The sequence below is a fragment of the Lissotriton helveticus genome, chromosome 3_1, assembly GCF_964261635.1.
Source record: "Lissotriton helveticus chromosome 3_1, aLisHel1.1, whole genome shotgun sequence".
Lineage (NCBI taxonomy): Eukaryota > Metazoa > Chordata > Amphibia > Caudata > Salamandridae > Lissotriton > Lissotriton helveticus.
In genome coordinates, this window is record NC_136061.1 from 404,388,751 (window position 1) to 404,408,845 (window position 20,095).

The following is a 20,095-nucleotide window of genomic DNA, read 5'->3' on the forward strand; positions in this document are numbered from 1 at the left end:
TTACAATGCACAGTTTCCGACATGGTTTCTATGCCGGCCTGTCTGACATTGAAACCATGTCAGAAAGTGTGTTTGGAGGCCCCCAGCAGGGCCCTGTTGTGATTGCAGCCTTCGGTTGGGGGAAGAGGGGGCACCTATGGTGCCTCCTTATTGATCCTTGCACCTTGTCGTCCCCCTTGAGGGTGCAAGGATGAACAACACCTCCCATATCTCAATGAGAGCTTGTGTTACGGTTTGCGGCCGTAACACAAGCTCCCATTGAGAAATGGGAGTATGGGACCAAACACTGTTCAGTCGCATTGTAATTGGCTGGTCGGGACCGGAGGTCGGTCGGTCCAAGGATCAAGTCGATGTCCGCTCAACATCGTAATCAGGCCCAAAGTGTCTAAGTGTCTGAGAAAGCAATATCATGTGTGCCCTGCTTCAGCTGGGCCCCAGCTGATCACATCTCATAGACTGAGACCATGTGTGTTAGGAAGTCTGCAAATGGGGGTCAAATTAACAGAGGTTGAGCCACAATCAGTATTGTGTTTAGATACCTTTGTTGTCCAAGTTGGGGAAGGGAAGTACTGTTCTACCCAGCACCTGCACACCCATGTCACATGACACCATGCAACCATTGGCCAGGCCAAGCCAGGGGTAAGTTGTAAAAAGAGACCAAGACCTTGTTGCCTTCATTCCCGAAGTAAAAGACCCACAATTGATGGACGGAATGTAGAAAAAATCAGAACATTCACCCCCAGTCAAGAGATCTGGGTTAAATCCATCATTCTTTTGCTCAACATGCCACCCCAGTTTAGACCTGGCCATATGCAAATCAGTCTTGACCCTGTGTCTCATGGGAACTGTGCCACTGTATTCAAGCTAGCCTGGCTGAAGAAGGGTGACATACCCTGAAACCAGTCCCAGGATGCTTGTTTCCGGTCCATGGAGGGCCTGACCTGGCCTGGCCTTGCAGTTTGGTCTGGAGTGCTCCCGTGGGGCACAGTGTCAATACCGATTTGCATATGGCTGGGTCCAAACTGGGGTGGCGTAGGGGGCAAAAGAACAATGGGTTTAACCCAGATCTTTTGACTGGGGAAGAATGTTTGCATTGTCAGCATTCCGTCTATCATTTGTTTGCTGTGTCGCTTTTCATTCCCGAAGTGGCACCAGTGTGTGTGTGAGTCCATTACTCATTACTGTACTGTACCATTTGCCACCTCACTATAATGAAGGTCTTTCACTTCCAAGTCAGTCATTCTCTCCGGCCTTTGTTAAATGGCAGAGCTTGGAGTTAATGAAGGGAACGAACTGAAAGTCTTGAATAGCCTCACTGAACGCTCTTTATGTTGAGTAACATCGATAGACTATATCATTTCAACTGACTGTGCCTTTTTACAGAGTGCTAAACTATGCTTCTCCCCCACAGAATGCATGTCAAGATCTGATGCAACGTCTTGAGCCCATCATGACTCAGAACCCGAATGGAACCTGGGAGGAATGGGTAAGAGTCTCTTAAATGCTTCAAGTGTCATAAAAACTAAAGGTACATGAAGGCATTTGCCAAACTCTCGAGCTGTTTTTTTAAACTCTGTCGCACCACGTGCATCTCTCCTACACAACTTCTGAGACCGGAGCAGCAGCATTGTGTTCACACATAAAGTAGTCATCAAGTTCTGCAGTGGATGCTAACGATTAGTGAAAATCCTATTGCAGAAGCCTCCACTTTGAAGATGTTTCATCCTGTTTCTTCCTCAGTCTACTTCTTCAGCAATACAAATTACTGAAGTGGAACCTTTCCCTCATGTTCAAGGGGGTACTTGAGAGTTGTCACAAGAGCTCTCCAATTACAATCAATAATGAGTATCCTGTAAGTGTAGAAGTGGAAAATATCTGTAGGGATAAATGACTGCTCTGAGACACATGGATGCTCAAAGTTTGATGTCCAGTCAGGAGCAAATGGTGATAGATCCTCATCAATGTTGTCTCACACATAGATCTACAGGTACCCACTCCCCTGGCCCTAGATTTTCAGCTGTCAGTACTGTCCAGCCTACAGCTTTACCACTCTTAGTTCAGTGTCTCTAGGGTATCTGCTGTTGGTTGGACGCTGTGAAACCGCAGTGTGAGGTAACTAATGGGGATTCACGGCAGCATCCATCTGGAGAGGGGGCTCTAAAGTTTCAGTTAGACTACTTTCTCGGAGATGCACAAAACCATGGAGAGAGGTGGGTCACCAGAGCGGCGGCCTACCCTTAAACTGCAGAGACCTCTATTATGCCTGGATCTAAAAGGTCCCCAAATTTAGAAATACATGTTATTGTCCTATTAGGGTTCTCCTTTGGTCTCTCCTCCAGTTCTTCTGCCCACTGACAATGCATGCCCCTGAGAAAAGTCCAAAAAGAGGATCAGGACTACCAATCATGCATGAACTGGGATGCCTAGAGCCTGAAAGGGAGATTAGGGAACTGTTGAGTTTACAGTGGCTGCAAGAGTAGGGTTTGCGAGAGCACTATTGCAACTACATGTGAACAAGAGTGGAAAGCCATGGGAGTGTCATGTCAGCTGTTTGAAAATGGAGAGCAGGGCTGGGCAAGCTTCGGTGTTCAAATGAAAGTCCCCCTTGACTCCTGAGAGTTCCAGGTGTATTGTGTGTGATACCCCAAAGGGCTTGAGTCCCTTTTGCTATTATGTTTCTACAGTGTCTCTCTTTCGACATATAATTCATAACATATGACTTACTTGGTATCCTATTTACTACACTAGGGGAAACTTCCTGTTCCTCCTGCCTATTTCCTCTACCTCTCTTTTCCTGCAGCCTTCTCTTGTTATCCCATAGCCACTATAACTTCTTTTCCCACCCACGCCTGTCTCTCTGTCAGCCCTTCTGCACCCCACCTATCCATTTTCCTGCTTCCTCCACATTTATGTCACCTTGCTCACTCATAAAGGGTAAGTTTTTTTCATGGCGTTGTCTAACTTTATGTCTCACTGGCTCACTCACCTGTTACCCATTTTGCAACCAGATTGAGAGACTTAACCTGGCCCATGCATTAGTCCCTAATGTCCTGTCTCCCAGCCCTTGCAGGGCCCCCCTCTGAGCACCAGCAGTTGTCTCTTCCTTTTTGCCATTGTGAGTACCAAATACTACCAGCATCTAAAATACAGGACAAAGTGGACTTCCCTAAAATGGATAAACCAAAAAGGACAACAATTCCAAGAGTCCATGCGGTTTAACCACCATATGGCCCAACGCATGGGCAACCATATTCTAACCTTGCTCTTTGCCTACAGTTTCTGATTTTGAAAGCCCATGAAAAAGGTATAGTACACATCATTAGTGACCCATAACTGGTCTGCTTGGCAATGGTCTATCTCAATGGCTCTTAACCTGTTGACCAGGGACCCCTGGGGGTCCACAAAGCCTACTCAGTGACTCTGTGACTGCTTAGAAAATTAAGTAGTAATAACAGATTAATACATTGTATATAAATAAAGAAGCAAAATGTAAAATTGGAAATTTTAGAGTTCTGTAAATGTGAAGGAATTCAGAATTAGAGGCTACAAATATGGTAGTATCTTCAGATTGATTTGTGGTAGAAGTGTATGTGCATCAAACAGAATATAGTATGGATGATTTTGTATTTATATTGTGTGTTTGAAGAATGCTCCTTTTTGTATTTTTGTGTATTCTTTTGCGGTTCGAATCTTTGAAAATGCTTAGGCTGGAGTCCCCAGCTCCTAGTAATGACTCAGTGGGGGTCTCCAGTTTTCAATAATGATTCAGTGGGAGTTCTGTTGATGATTAAGTGGGGATCCACAGAAGTCAAACGGTTAAGGACCACTGTCTGTCTTACAAAATTCCTATTTAATGGTATCTGAAGACCATGTCCAATAGAGAAAGATCACATTAGCTTATGACCTTTGAGAATGCCCTAAGAAGTAATTTAAGTTGATGTGTATGGTAAAAACACATCTATTTTCATTTACAGCCATCAACACTGAAAGGAACCATGGTCCTCATTACCAAAGGTTTTTTATTTGCAAACAATCTGTTTCGGCCCACAGGCCCCTGTCTACTCTTAAAAGTTTGTGAAATGGTTAGTTTTTATATGCATCCCATTGTCCTTTCAGGAACATGGGTTGCCTTAAAGAAAAAAAAACTATTTATTTAAAAGCGATGACAGACATTGGGGTCTGCCGAACCCAGGCTCCATCCCTGTGACGGAAGTGAATAGTAGCGAGCAGCAACTTGTGACTTACGTCATTAACTTTCAAGAGATAGGCCAAATTGTGATCCTCTATGATTCAGTATTTTCCCTATTAGTACATAGATTGGTTCAAAAAATATCAATAAATATATTGTGGCCACTTTTACGAAATGCATTCTTAATACATGGTGCCCCATGTTGCTAAACTTCAAAATAATATAAAACTATTCTTATCCAGTCTACACCACAATCAAGGTTGTTACTGAAGAAATATGCGTTCATTTCTATTGTTTCTTAGTAAATGGCTTTGTTTACCTCAAAGAAGTAATCAGCATTAACCAATGGCCACTTTCCATACTGAGACACTTTTATTTTTGATGCTCTTGCTGTGCTCATGGAGGTTTGAAAGTGCTACCGTACATTTATTAGTTTGTCTTCCTTATTAAGACCTTTTGCACAGCGGCCACACTAAGGGGTACATTACAATCGCGGATGGACTTGCGTCCGTCCGCGAGCCCTGAGTAGGAGGGAACGTCCGCATGTGCTGCGGCCTTCCCTCCTGTGCAATTAGGATGCGACCGCCACCCTGGCGGTCCCATCCTCTATTTTTAACATTGCGGCGGGTGCAGCTTCAAGCAGCACCCGCCGCAATGTTAAAAATGCATGCACGGCATTTGCGTGCACAAAGCAGCAGGCACCGCGCGGTACCCCCCATGTGCACCCCCGCCCCCCCTTCACCCAGGGGGCCGCAACGGGCCCCGAAGTGAAGCTCCGTTTGATTTTCCACTGCGGAAAAGCTGCTGTGGAAAAGCATACTTTGTACTCCATCCTAATATGGATGGCGGTGTCTGATAGATACCACCAGCCATGTTAATGTTTTTCCGCCGCGGTCGGAAGGCGACCGTGGCGGAAAAGCGGAGGACAGATTGTAAAACCCACCAGCCATCCTAATTTGGCGGTTGGTCTTTCAAGCCTCTGCGGCGGATTTCCCAAATCCTCCGGGCCGGCGGTGGCATCCGCCGGCCCGGTGGATGCGGGAAATCCACCATCGTAATAGGCCCCTAGATATTTTCCGCCGCGGTTGTAAGCCGACCTCGGCGGAAAAGCGGCGGACTGAAACCAAGACCCACCAGCCATCCTAATTTGGCGGTGGGTCTTTGGTGGGTCCGCAGCGGATTTTCCACATCCTCCGTGCCGGCGGTGGCTTCCGCCGGCCCGGAGGATGCGGAAAATCCGCGATCCTAATCGACCCCTAAGTGCCACGTTGAACAACATTTGCATTTCTGAGGGCATAGGCACTGTAAAAACCTTTATGTGGGAGTTCTAACATTGATCAATGATAACCTAAACTCCATGCTGTTCAACATTCTTAATGCCCTAGGTTCCTTCTATGTCCCTTTTTTCTTCTTTTGTGTCAGACATGACACTTATGCACAGTGCGGATGATCTCCCATAGCCTGCTGCCTCTGCACCTACAGAACATTCCAAGCCCTGGCAGTAAAACTGCATAAGTCAATAATCTTATTTCATGTCTCAAGGGTCCCCAGGCACCAGTGACTTTTTCTGTTTCTCAAAGTGCACAATTCTTTTTGGGTTATAGGAATGGTTAGGGCTGCCTCACCTGTTGTGTAAGATTGAAGACTAATCTGTAATGGAAAACCTGGAGCAGAGCTTGCATCCTGGGTTCTATTGTGACCAGTCGCCTTGTAGAAGGAGATCTATTTAACCAGGATGGGTTCCAAGTGATTCTTCAGTTTGGGCTAGGGAAATCTTGGGTTTACACTGACTATCAGTATGTGTATTCTCCCTGTATCCAAGGTAAACAACCCATGCATTGAATTTGATCATAGCTTAAACATTTGATAACAGATCACTAATGTTACTTATCTATGCTGTTACTACCCTGGTTATTTAATAGGTTGTACTAACTTCTGTTAATTCAGGACCTTAAAACTTCTCTTCACGTCTTGATATAGATATGTTTGAGCTATGATGAGGCCATATATGTAGAGCTTCCATGTGGATTTGTAACACCACTCCAGCTTTTACAGAACCCAGCTACACCAAAGCTGAAGCATGTTAACAGCTTTAATAAAAGCACCTCTACCCTCATCTGCACTGACTTGTAGCGAGGGTCCCCAGCTGCCTTGGCCTGTGCTCTCTGCAGAGTATACGATCTCAGTTTTTGAAGGTTCAGTTCACTTCCAGAGAGAACAATTACTAATCAGATTAATCCCTAGAACAGCACCTTCTCCCTTTAACACAAAAGTATTGTTGATGCAGGGTGGTTTGGACCTCCCCTGTTTTGTGCCAAGAGTATGTGACGTCACGTGCACCTCAGAATTCCAGCAATTGGAAAGGTTGTGCAATGGTATTTCCTTTCTTGTTGTTATTATGAATTTTACTATTACATAAAAGTAGACACGTTTTATATATGTTCATATAAAGTTTGATGCTTCCTTAAGGGAGATTACTTTTTTATTGGAAAAAGTAATTTGACTGTCAAACTTTCTTTCATCTGTCATTTATGTAACATATTTATGTATTTGTCGGACATCTCTCATTTTTGTCTATTTTTCACATTCATCAATCAATAAATTTTACCTGTCCATCCGTCTATGCCAGTCAACGTGCGTGTGTGTCTCCAGCTAACAAACAATTTATATATATATATTTTACAATGCAACATATGGCTATCTCTTTCAATATATTTGTCATTGTCTCCTTTATGTCGAACTTGCCTTCTCTGTTTCTCTGGAAGAGGACGAAAATCAATATTCATTTACATTTGGAACAAATCTTAGCTTTCACAAACTATTATGACCCAGTCAGAAGACAATCAAAGCATTTGAGTCAGAAATCAAATTTAACAGGGTACACTTTTTAACCTCCCCAATTGTATAATATGAGTGCACAATTGAGTGATGAAGGCTCTGTTAATAGTGATTAAGTTGTCAGATGTGGAACAAGAAAACACAAGTTGTAGTCCTAGCATCCCAACTTGGTCAAAACTGGTGGTATCTCACTTCTCACTCTGCTTCAGTTCCAATTTTCGAAAAATGTGAAGTGCTTAGAAACAGGCTAAAACACCAGCAGTAAGCATCTGATACAGCGACACGTCTACCAAATATTTTCTTCTCCTTATAACAATCTATGGATCACCAGGCCCATGTCATCATCAACCCTCAAACTCACAATAGTCTCAATTGATACCACAAAGTCTCAGATTACCACAAACTATAGCCCTCCAATTGATCTTTTTGTTCAGCTGACAGGGACTAGAATACTTGGAAAAAGTGAACAATTATTCTATGAGGACCTGAAATAAAATAATTGTTACCTCTAACCTAATTCAAAACCTTTCTTAGCCAAAAATCCTTGTATTGCATAGACAGGTCAAGAAAATGTATTTCAAATCAGATTTAATGACAAAGTATTATTACAAGTAGCCTCAGAACACAGTACAGATCATTATTAGACAGCTGAAATTTTGTCTGTGGAGAGAAACAGGGTAAATTTGAGGTTCAGTCATTAATCATACAAACCAAAGCAAAGATGATCACTTCAAGTTCTTCATCAGTTAGATTCGGTCAGGTCTGTACTTCAGCACCACATGACACAGTAGGAGTCAGCTAACCTCTCAGCCGAAAGGTTACTTCGGTGCGCAACTTTACCAGCTGGCAAAGTATAGGATTCGAGGTCGCACTTAGATATAGTTTAGTTCATTAAAGTTTATTCCACCCAGTGTGGATGGAAAGGGGCAAAGAAAAGATAACAGGGATTAAAAGTCTATCCGCCAGCATGCCAGGCAGGGAAGGAAATGACAGCCAGTCCACCTCAAAATGTTCCAGGTTTACACCCCTTAACATATCAATTCCATCAGTCCGTGGGGTTCTCATTGGTCAATCATAGTGGGCTGTTGTGGGGTGATCGGTGAATCACACAAATCCGGAAGAATTAAGTATTCCTTTTTGCAAATTTCATTAAGATTCATTAACTTTAATTTTAATCTCATTTCGTCACTTCCAAGAAAGTGGGTGGAACATATACTTTGCTCACAGTCCGTCTGTTCCCAGGGTTTGCAACAATATTGTTTCAATTCTATTGAGTATGCTTCTTAGCAAGAAAAGTGTCCATTGCTAGCTAATACAGAAATGAAAATTCACAGAAAGTTCTCATAGGGCTTAGGTGACTGCCTCACAGGATTTTACATTAACATAGGAAAAGAAAAGCTTTTGAGACATACATGAAAAAATTTCTGAATCACTACCGTTTAATATTATTATAAATCACATATTCATAAATGCATTTTGGCTTTCTCTATTATTTCAGTTATAGTTTTCATCAGGAACTACATATCAATGTTAGGTCCTACAAAAAATTTCTTTATAGGCATTATTTGCACGCAGTGGCGGCCAGGATGCACACTGATGGGGGGCAGGCACAGGGGGGTGTGGGGATGTCCTGCAGGGTGGTTGTGGGGGTTTTGATCGCGAGAGGGAGGTTCACAAAAAAAAAATTACCTTTCTGCCGGATCTTGGGTCTCACGTCTCTGGTCCCGCTTCTGCTTTGCTGTCTGAAGTCCTCCTTCAGGAACCAGAAGCAGGCAGCCAGGCTCCCTCCACTAAGCCAAAGTGATTGGTCTGAGTGCCGTGACATGGCGCTCAACCAGGTACTGTGGGGGTGGGCATGTTCTCCATGCAGTCTATAATGCAGCCCGCGTGGAGAATGGGAAAGTGCGCATGACTGGTTTGAGCGGCCCAAGAGGGCCGACCAAACAGTCATTTGCCACTTAGGAGTGGGCAAACCACTCCTCCCCTGCTGTGCTCCATGAGCAGGGAAGCCCCGCCCGCCAAGGAAACATAAAATGATAATTTACAGTTATTATAATTTTATATTTCCTTTCCTTCCACTGCTCGAAAGCAGTGGGGCGACGCTCCTCCGCCATAGCCTCTTGTTTGCACGTTAACACTTTCAAGCAAATTATTAACATGTCACTGTCAAATACATGTATTATCGTATAAATGTTACAAAAGCTCATGTTTGCACTATGTCAGTTCTTTCTAAATAAGCAATTTTGCATTTCAAGACGCTCATTATGCATGTATATATTTCATGTTTGATGCATATTTGAATGTTATTATCACAAAGTTCACTATGTTAACAGTATTTTATTTTCTCACAACACGTAAATGCGTTTATGTGTAGTTCTCATTGTGTCTCTCTTGGTTTACATTTCCGTATCATCATTTTAGAACACTCTGCAAGATTTTACGATGCAGCTTGTAATCTCACATTTTTCAATGTAGCAGGTTAACATGTCTTCATCAAGAAATATTTGTCGTAATGATCTTTTACTTGTGAGAATAGGTAAAGGTAGACGTCAGATAACACCCAGGCTCCATCACATCTTAGAGATGGAAGCATCCTCTACTGAACTTGATATCTACCCAGCGCCGGGAAGGGACACAGCCAGCACCTGGTCTGATTTTATGAGTATCTGACTGTCTTAATTGCCACTAGTTAAGAATGCATTACTCTTCAAAAGTTAACAACATTATATGTTGTTTGAGTGTAAAGATATGATTTCATTTGTATTGAGTTAGACAGTAGCTCACAACATAATTTAGTGGAAATCCCACAGCAGATTTAGTAGGCAGTAGTACTGAAATCCCAGGGTGATTAGGGATAATATAATTAAGGGATAATGGACAGGAGTTAGAGCAGCAGCAACATCAGAGACACGAAAAAATCCCAATGCTATTAAACAGCCATAAACAAAAACTTGAGGAAAATGACAAAGACCACAAGGAAAAAGGACCTAAGGCCATAGAGAGATAAATACACTAGAACTACTCCTACATCGTTATAGACACACTTGAAAACAAGGGAACACAAGGTCAAATTATCAAATGGTGTCACTGCACACAAAGGTCTAATCAAAACCCCCCATCCTAAAGGACAACAGTTGCATATGGACTGTAAAGTAGGAAGGGAGTGAACACTCTCCACTTTACTACCTCCCAGATCTCACATCCAAAAAACCCTCCCATGATGAACCACTGATATACATTACCACAACCTCCCCTCGCTCTAGTGCACCCAGGTCTACTGGGCAATGGCAACAAAATAAGCATCTCACATGTCAAATGAACCCTGCTCAGCAGCTTTAATCAGCATTCTAACCCCTGACGTCATTAAAGTGTTAAACATCTCCCGCCATCAAGGTGAAGATCCAAGTTCGCTAAAGGGTGCAAAACACCCCTATTGATAATGACATTGCATAAGATGATCGAGAAATGGTTAACTAATACTCTATATTCAGTCTTCCTTTTCATGTTAAGATCTTGAAAGACGAGATTATAAACCACGGCTAAATGTCGTAGGCAATCGTTACATCCTTCACTACTGCCAATTAGGGTTCTTTCAGATCATATCTCTATCAGGTAGGAGTCCTCATTCTGCTTGACATATTGACTGCTTCTAAGTCAGCCACAGGAAGATACTAGAATGTCTGGAAAATGAGGCAGGGTCACGTGGCCAGCCCTCCCATGTGTCTGGTCATTTCTGCCAGAACAGAGTGAGCAGGTGGCGATGAGCACCTCCACCTCAGCCGTCATGGGTATTTCATGTAGGCTCCCACAAGGCTCACCTGTGTCGCCGCTTCTAAGCGCACACCAACGATACGCAAATCCACATCCATCGGTCCATCAAGATCCCCATGTATTTAAAGCTCACCTACTTCTGAACTTAGGAAAACTGCTTGTTTCTGAATTGATCTAATTGGAGAAGTCTTTGGCAAGTACACTACTTAAAAATAGAGTTGGCAAAGTCAGATTTCGCATTTATAGAATAAATATAACACTGACTAAAGCAGTGTTTTGAAATTTGTGAAAGCGTAGTGATACAAAGCAATGCTAATTTTTTAAATAATATTCTGTGGGATGCTTCTGCATCAGAGACACCTTTACCGAAGGAAAACAAAAAGTATTCAAAGATCTAAAACAAAAGTACGAGCTAGAAGAGGGTGAATGTTTTAGATACACACAAGTGAGGCATTGGGTACTACGACAAGAGGTGAGACAGGGAGCGGACAGAGCCCTCAAAGGGATGAAAAATGCATTAGAGTACAGGATGACATAACTAATGCTTCAGTTCAGTTCAAGCAAGCTTTATTCGACAATTGTCATAAAAGCATAACATCCGCATAAAAATGTAGGTTAAAACAAATAAATAAGGTTTTAAAAAAATAGCAAATTCTATCCCTTTAAAAAATTTAGGAGATATAATACTAATATATTTACATAATGAATTATTTAACATTACATCATAAGGGATTTGGTAATCACCAGGGGAAAAGTTAATCTATTAACAAATTACTTCTGATGGTCCATGCCCACCCCAAAAATGTTGCCACTGCCACATATACAGTCATATTTGTACAGGTACATATTATTCTAACTGCAGCCAGGCCTCTGTCCGTGCCCAGCAACCTGCACATTGGGCGTAGCAATGTTCGTCGTGGGGCTGCATACGCTGGGCATTCAAATAATAAGTGACCAACAGTCTCAGAAAGCGCCGGGCATGCTGGACAGCCGGCTTTGTCCCCCCTAGACCACTTACTAGTAAAAGCCCTAACCGGTAAGCTACCAATTCTCAATTGGAAATAAAGTTTACGATCTAAAGGTTTTGAGATAACATCCCAGAAGTCTTCCAGGAGCGGTCCATCCTTAAAGCCCATAAACGTACCGGTCAGCGAACAAGGAGCTGTGGTCTTAAAGATCTTGATAGCCACAAACTTCCAGTACTGGTCCTTTAAAGACTTCTTGGGTGGGAACCTTGCATTTGTTGGGTCTTCCCACAAATCTCTTAAACCCAGATCAATCAGAACACCCCTGATGTGTACTAACCACTTGATTCCATGAGAATTACCACGTCTGATTATATCTCGCAGACCCCTTCTGTACGTCTCTAATTCTGGGGTAGTCCAGAGCCACCTCCAATATAAAATTGGACGCAAAGAGGCAATACGGGCTATTGGGGACAAACCCAGGTCATAGAGAAGGGGATTCAGGGGGGTACTCTGGGGTAGTTTTATCAAATTCCTAAGAAATACATTTTCTGAAGCTGTCATCGCCCGTAAGTTCTCAGGTCCCCAAACCTCTACCCCGTATAAAGTGGAACTAACCACTTTTCCATTGTAAACCGCTAATACGGGAGCTATTGGTTTAGTGAGGGACCTAGAATGTTCCAGACTCAGGGCACCAGAGAGTTGGCGATGTTTCAGAGTAGCCAGCTCAATCTGTTGTTTCCATTTCAAGTCATGCTGGATGCAGACGCCCAGATAGGTGAAATCCTGGACCCTTTCTAGGGGACGGCTGTTCATAGTCATAGTAACCTTATAGGATTTTGGGGCATTAAAAGTCATAAACTAGTATTTTGCTACATTGACTTCCAAACCCCGTGCGGAGCAGAAATCTTCAAAAAGCACCAAGGCTTTCTGCAACCCGCTCGGGGTTTTTGCTACTAAAAGACAATCATCAGCAAACATTTTGCTCCAGCTAGGATAGGGGCATCAATGTTGGAATCAATTAGCATTTTGGCCACATCATTAATGTACAACGAAAATAACGTTGGCACCAGGACACAGCCCTGGCGGACTCCAGATTCCACTGGGAACTGGGGTGTAACACTGCCAGGACCGCCCCACCTAATCTGTGCGTAGTTTTGTTCACTAATGCAATTTGTAGCCTCTCCAGAACACTATAGAAGACCCAACCAGGCCGCAAAGTCACTTTTTAGAAAGCTTTCTAGAAAGAGTTGTGGATTGAACTGGATAAGGAGCAACGGCTGGGAATCCTCAAGAAACACAAAATAAGTCGCAAAAAGAAACACTGTTTAAAATGCTATACAGGTGGCACCTTACAATACCACGATTACAAATAACACTCCCCACAAAATCAGGTGAATGTTGAACAGGATGCGGAAATTAGGCAACCATTAATCACATGAGGCCTGCTCCAAGATCCAGAGTTTCAGGGAGGACATTTTGGAGATGGTTACGAAGGTCACAGGGAGTTAGATAACAAAGTACCCTGAGGTCATTTGAAGACATATGCCTCCTTGCTAACCTAAGATACGGAGTGTCTGTCTAGAAATGCAACACTGATGTTCTGTGGAAAATTAATAAAATTGAGCGAAACATAAACTATTCTCTTTTGAATAGAAATGTTTTTGAATTCTTTGTCTTGCTTACTCTCAAAGGCAGTTTATTTTCATCACATAACTCATCTTTATTTTTCGCAGGTGAAGAAAGCTTTCGACGAATGTATCAGTCTCTCTGCTACTGGATTCTTTAGGTAAAAAATATCTTTTATCTCTTGTTTTTGGGTGACTTGGAAATTGTTGCAGTCTTTAAAAATGGCAACCGTTCTCTCAGTTCTTTCTTGAAGATTTGTTTTGTTTCTAGTTTTTCGTATGCAGTATTTTGTTGGTGTGGGTCTAGTTTTGCCTTTAAGATCACTTTTTTTAGTTTTGACATATTAGCTCTTAGGAGCCACTAGCAGAAAACTGTTGCATTGTAATTTGTAGCTATATAAGTGGTGCTTAGCACAGGAATTGCAAGAAGACTCCATCTGCTGCTTCCCCGCAGAGTGTGATTCCATTGCTGTGCAGTATGCAACATGAACATTGCTGTAAGCATGATGTACTGTTCATGAACTATGCAAACCAATGCTAAAGAAGAAATAAAAAGCTTGCATTGACATTCTTGAATTGTAACAAGAGGTTCCTTACTTAACTGAATGGCATACAACAGTTATACACAGGACCAGCTTTAGCATTGGTGGTTCCCAGTGCGACAATCTTTGTTGGCGCCCCCTTCCACGACCTCATTCCTCAGGGATTCCCTCACTACCACCCTCTAATGGTGCCCTTCATCTCTCCTTAGCCCTCTCTCGCATTGATTTATTTTATAGTGCTACTTATCCTAATGTAGACTGTCAGAGGGCTTTAAATCACAAACATATTATGCAGATGCAATGAGTCACACAAGTGTGTAAATCAATGTACAGGATATGCTATTTAAGACTTCGAGGACTGCAAGGTGTAGGAACCAAAGATCATCCATACTGGTAGGCATTACATGTTAAAACTGCTTAGTCTGGAGAAACGAAGGGACAGATTTACTAAGTTTTTATGATGTACAGTAACCAAAGTTGCGACACTGCCTTGCATGAAAAGCAGAGAGCACAACAGCACATTATCTACAAGACATGGTGCGTTGCTCTCTCCTCTAGTGCTTTGAAACCCAGTCAAGCATAGGGTTTATACTGGAAGAGGACCATTCCAGCATATGTTCTTGCTTTGACAAAGTTTCACACTTTATCACCTTACAAGTGTGTTGCACTGTACAGTGCACATATAAAGTTGGAAAGGTTTGTCGAAAATACATCTTTTTGACAACTTTACTCCTGCTTCGAGGAGGCATACTTTTTGGTTGCAAATCCCTTTCTACTAAAGTTAGTAGATATGAATTTTCTCCAAAATCCTTTGGTGGGTGCATGCAATTGTCCATGACACAAAGACTGGCACAGCCACAGTGCTACTTTGTGTTACTTTAGGACCACTTTCCAACACACTTTCTGATTTGCATTGGAAGGAAAAACCTAAAACAAAACTTTGTGCCAGGTTTGTGTCACTTTTGTGTCGCAAACTAGGCACAAAGTGTTAGTAAATCCACCCCATACATTTAAAAATGATTTGAAACATACTACAATGATTGGGGAGGTCATTGTAACACAATTGTATTACTGCCCAAAGGAACCCTTTTTAGCAATCTTACAATAATGAAAGATTGAGGAGAAATACAATAAGGCCCTAAACCTTTGTCTTGCAATTTGCATGCAGCGCTTTGATGGCCATTGTGCTTATTAGAAGGCTTGTAACTGCAGATAATAGAATAATCTGTGGCAAAATCAGTAATCCACTGAACTATCCACACAAAATACAAATATGTGGTCTGCATGTTATATGCTCTGCTTTGAAGCGGGAACATTAACCTCTATGCTACTTTAACATGAGTCAAAACTGTGACCAGACAAATCCCAGATTACTCCACTAATTGCATTAACCAACAAAGTTATCATGCATATTTTTTTTATTATCCCCTGAAAAACGTTGGCCACACAACGACATCTGCACGGTGCTCCTATCTGGCCTGAACAGGCATAGGTCTTTTGAATTATATAATAGAGCAATAATCAGGGTGTGGACCCTGGCGTCACTGCACCTGATGCAACAATGGAAGCTACACCCCTGAGTTCAGTTTAGTTAGCAGGGGTAGAAGTGCATAAAAAGAGATTTGGGAACCAGGATCTCCACATTTTTCAGATATAAATGCTTGCCAATTGTTCACTTTTTAGGATTCTGCAAGGCCCCAACATGGTACTTATATGGAACTGTATATGTACTTTTGTGTAATCATTTTTAACTCGACCATGCCTGTTTGCTTTGTCAGGGATCATGAAGGTTCTATAAAATATTTCATCTTGCTTTTTTTCTTATGTTTATTGTTTAAAGTGGCTATTAATAAGGGAAAAATATACTAGCTTTAAGTAATTTTGCCTACGTTTTGTGTTGGTATTGTATTGTAGTGTATTGTAATTGCATTTATATAGCACTTACTACCCCAGACGAGGCGTCAAAACGCTTTTTCAGCGAGTAGCACGCTACTCCGGGACCCATAGAGGATTAGTGTTGAATTAGTATAGTGAAACATGCAAGTACATTTTAAGTGGTGGATAGGTTAGTCAGTTATTTGAATTTGAAATGATAGCAGAAGGATAGAGGAGGACAAAGGTTTGTATTTATATAGCGCTTGTTGACGCACGCTATTCAGGAAGCCTACAAAGGATTAGTGGTGAATTAATATGGTGAAATATGAAGTAATTTCAGTGGTGGATATTAGTCAGTTACTTGGAGTGAGAAGGATAGCAGAGGGATAAAAGGGGAAGAAAGATTTGCATTCATATAGCACTTGTAACCCCTGATGGGTGTTGAAGCTCTTTTCTGGCGAGTAGCATGCCACTCCAGAACCCATAAAGGATTACTGTTGAAAATGAGTATAGTAAAAAATATGAAGTAATTTGAGTAGTGGATATGTTATTCAGTTATTTGGGTAGTATATTGGTATAGTTTAATATGGAATTTGAGAAGTGAACATGTTAGTCTGTTAATTTCGATTGAAAAGGTTAGTGGAGAGATAAAAGAGTGAAGGATTTTTTTTTTTTTTTTTTTAGGTCTTAGCAGTAGGAGGGGGCTTTTGGATGAGTAAAAAGGAGTTTTGGAGGGGAGGACTCAAAGGGAAGAGTTTAGAAAGGTTTGTTTTAGGGGATCCATATAGTAAAAGAGGAATCAGATGATGCAAGGAGGGGTAGAGTAGGAGAGAGTCTAGAAAGGGTTATTTTGGCAATCATAGTAGTGGTATCGGGGTTGGGATAAATGAGAGAGTGGATAGAGAGGATATATTGATAGATGTATATGATGAGAGATAGGAAGGAGTAGTAGAAGATGTTTGAGATGAGTCAGAAGGTTGGCTAGAAGATATATTGAGCGAAGTATAGGCTGAGAAATAGGGTAGTGCATTGGAAATGCTAAATTAGAAGAAAGTGATAAATATATCGATTCATAATTACATTGAAAGTATATAGATACATAAAGGAGGTAAGTATATGTAGATTAAAGATATTGATAGAGGCACAGGATGAGAAATAGGGTAGTGCATTGGATATGCTTTTTCAGGAGAAAAGTAACAGACACACAGATCCAAGTACATGGAAGGTACATAGATGCACAATGGAAGTATGTACATGTAGACCAAAGATGATTTTTATTTATTTATTATAATTATTCATATTTTTTCTCTCAACAACAAAATTATTTTACATGTTTATACAAAGTAATAAACAAAGATAGTAACATATCTATAGTGAAAACAAATGCTTGTATACAGAGGGATATGCTGTAAATTTCTGTTTGCGTATGGTGCTTATGTGGGGTAGAGCCAAATCTTGAGTAGTTTTCTGAAGATAAGGTGGTTGTTGGTGGACGTTATGTTGGGAGGTAAAGCGTTCCATAGTTTGGCTGCTTGAACAGAGAAGGATGTGTCACCCTACTGCTCTGCCAAGTGCCAACCTTAACTGAACCAAGACGTCTTCAAATCTAATAATGAATAACTTTCTACCATGAGCTTGTCTGACCTTTATTACTCTCCCGAGAACGTAACTCCGCCCTGCTGCCAATATTCAAATGAATCAATACAGGAACAGCTTTTCTGTGCCTCCAGGGCGGCCCCCAACAAGCGGGTGTCTATAAAGGCAGAACAGTGTGCAGGGCCGGACTGGAAACCCAAAGCAGCCCTGGTAATTTTGACAGACCGGCCCCCACCCCTGGAGGGGGGGAGGGTGCAAGCATCAAGCACTGCCGCTTGATACAACCGGCTCCTAGCGCTACCGCCTTTGTTATTGGGGGCTGATATTGCTGCATTGCTGCAAACCCGGCCCCCAATAACAAAACTAGCCCCTAGCACTCCAAAACCGGCCTCCATCCTTGCAGTCTCATGGGCAAACACTTGATACCTGCTACAGTCAATCCGGCCCTGGCGTGCTGGCAATAACACTGTCATCTGTGAAGTGAGATCATGGGTCCCTCTTTTATTTCTAGGACAACCAATGTCATGGAAATTAAAGAGGGCCAATAGTGTTCGCTTTGCAGGTTTTTGGGCAATGCAGCTGGTCCTGATTTCGGAGCACAAATGGTGCCCCCAAAGATTGGTGCCTAGTACGATGGTATCGGTCGTACCGTCCTAAGGCTGCCACTGGTTATACATCCGGAACATGTGAAGATATAGAAGCAAAATTATTTTGTTAATGCTAACTTAGTAAACAGAGAAACAAGTGAGGCGATCCAAGAAAACTTTCATCTGCAGAAAAGGACCAAAAATCAGGACCAAAAACAACCTGAGTTGGGTATTGAACATGACGAAAAGTAGGGGATTCCAAAGCATTGTGACGCATACTTCTCAGACCAAATTCTCCTTATTTACGAATTAGGCAGGGAATGATTGAGAAGAGAGCCATCTTAAACTTAGAAGCTAAAATAGTATGAAGATCCTCTTGGTTTGTAATGCATATGAGGCTAACCACACCCACCATATGGGGAAACCTGTGTTCTCTGTATGACCGGCACCAGAAAAGAAACGTTATGTGGAACATCCTGCCCGCCTTCCACCTGGCATTTCTGATCCTCCGCAGTCCCTCGCTCTGCAGCTAAAATCCCCAGTCTTATGTCCCTCAATTATATACTCTCTAAGCCAATTTTTTGTGAAAAAGAAAACTTTGTGATCATGATGTAAGGTGAGAGACTTAACATGAGCATTCCCTTGCACTCTCATGTTAAAATCTAAAGCTATTATTAGCTGAATGTTAACCTATGTCTACAATCATATATGGCCTCCAGGCAGGCAAAGCGAGGGGTAGGTCACACGCTCATTTCTGCTTTGAACTCTTTCACACCATAGTTATTACGCGGCCCTCTGCCTTGACCTAAGGTGCTACAAGTACTTTCTCATTTGGGTTGGTATGTGAAATCTGAATAGGGTGCTTATCTGTAGGTATAATTGACCTTTTATTACCCCATGAGATCATTAGACATAACCCAGATATTATAGATTCAGACACCCCACCCTGACTAAGGGTAGGGACACTTGATTCAGTTGGTTCTGAAGAAACGCCACAAATTCCTTCTGGACCACTCGGACGTGAAACATGTCAACCTTTTAAGCACTTAAGCACAAGAGATTGTCATGCTTTGTAACACTTCCCTGACAATCCACACTCACCTGCTTTATAACCTGACCAAGGGGACCCCCTGATTAAAACATCTTTCGGTACCCCTTAGGTAGTTCACAACACACACTAGCATATCCCCACACACCTGCATGCATATTCACGGCTAAAAGAGAAGATCTCCGTTAAAGAGCCCTCTTGCCTGGCCCATGGGGCATTGCAGCGTCGGCCCCACGAGGAGCTGCGCCCGATGATGAAGCATGACACCCACAAGGGTGTGTGAGGGCAACAGCTGCCAATAAGGAAGATCCCCTCACTTCATATACATTCCAACCGGACATCATCTTGTAAGGAACAGCTACCCTCCTTTTGTGCAAATATGGTCATTTAGGAACATAACTAACCTTTTATAGAGGGTCATACAGTGTCGAATGTTTGGTTTCTTGGATTTATTTCTCGCTCTGGTGATGCTTTCTAACAATGCAGCTGGGTTTTAGGGATGTCGACAGCACTGGATTTGACCTTTTTTTCTCCTTGCAGCCATGTTCATTTTGCCTAGTTCTTATTCACTCAAACGTGTTAGCCAATGAGAACAGTTTCGCTAAATATGGGAATACATCTGGTTAATATTTTTTTCTTTTACGTTTCTATTCAATTAATGCCTCTGAAGAAGAGTATAATGCGATATGTATTGAGATGATAATTTTGGATTTCATAAATTAATAGAGAAAAACAGGAGAATTCATAATTTTACAGATATTGATCAGTGCAGCAGAGAGCAACCACTTTTTAAAGGATGCATTTCTATAATAAACAGTTACACATCTGAAGCCAGCAGCCACAGCGAGTTTACAGTGGAATATGGACACCAGATGTGTTCTGTGATGTTGCTGTCAAATGTCAGGTCACCTCACTAATGCACCAAATAAAAAAAGTAAAAATATTTTTTTAATGTTTTTAAATCTCCGAAGTTATTTTTGAAAACACATTAGTACAGGAATGCCCCCAGAAGTTGTGCAGCCTACATCCATAGCACACACCTGAGCACATATCTCA

General features: G+C 42.0%; 1 protein-coding gene across 2 annotated transcripts in view; it reads left to right on the forward strand.

Moving 5' to 3' along the window:
* Window positions 1-20,095, forward strand: part of LOC144822536 (aldehyde oxidase-like) — a 578,143-nt gene that overhangs the window by 494,387 nt on the left and 63,661 nt on the right. For both annotated transcript variants that reach the window (XM_078680182.1, XM_078680181.1), the window contains exons 29-30: window positions 1,412-1,486; window positions 13,500-13,552. In XM_078680182.1, the coding sequence (XP_078536308.1) occupies window positions 1,412-1,486; window positions 13,500-13,552 (128 nt within the window). The remainder of the gene's footprint in view (window positions 1-1,411; window positions 1,487-13,499; window positions 13,553-20,095) is intronic.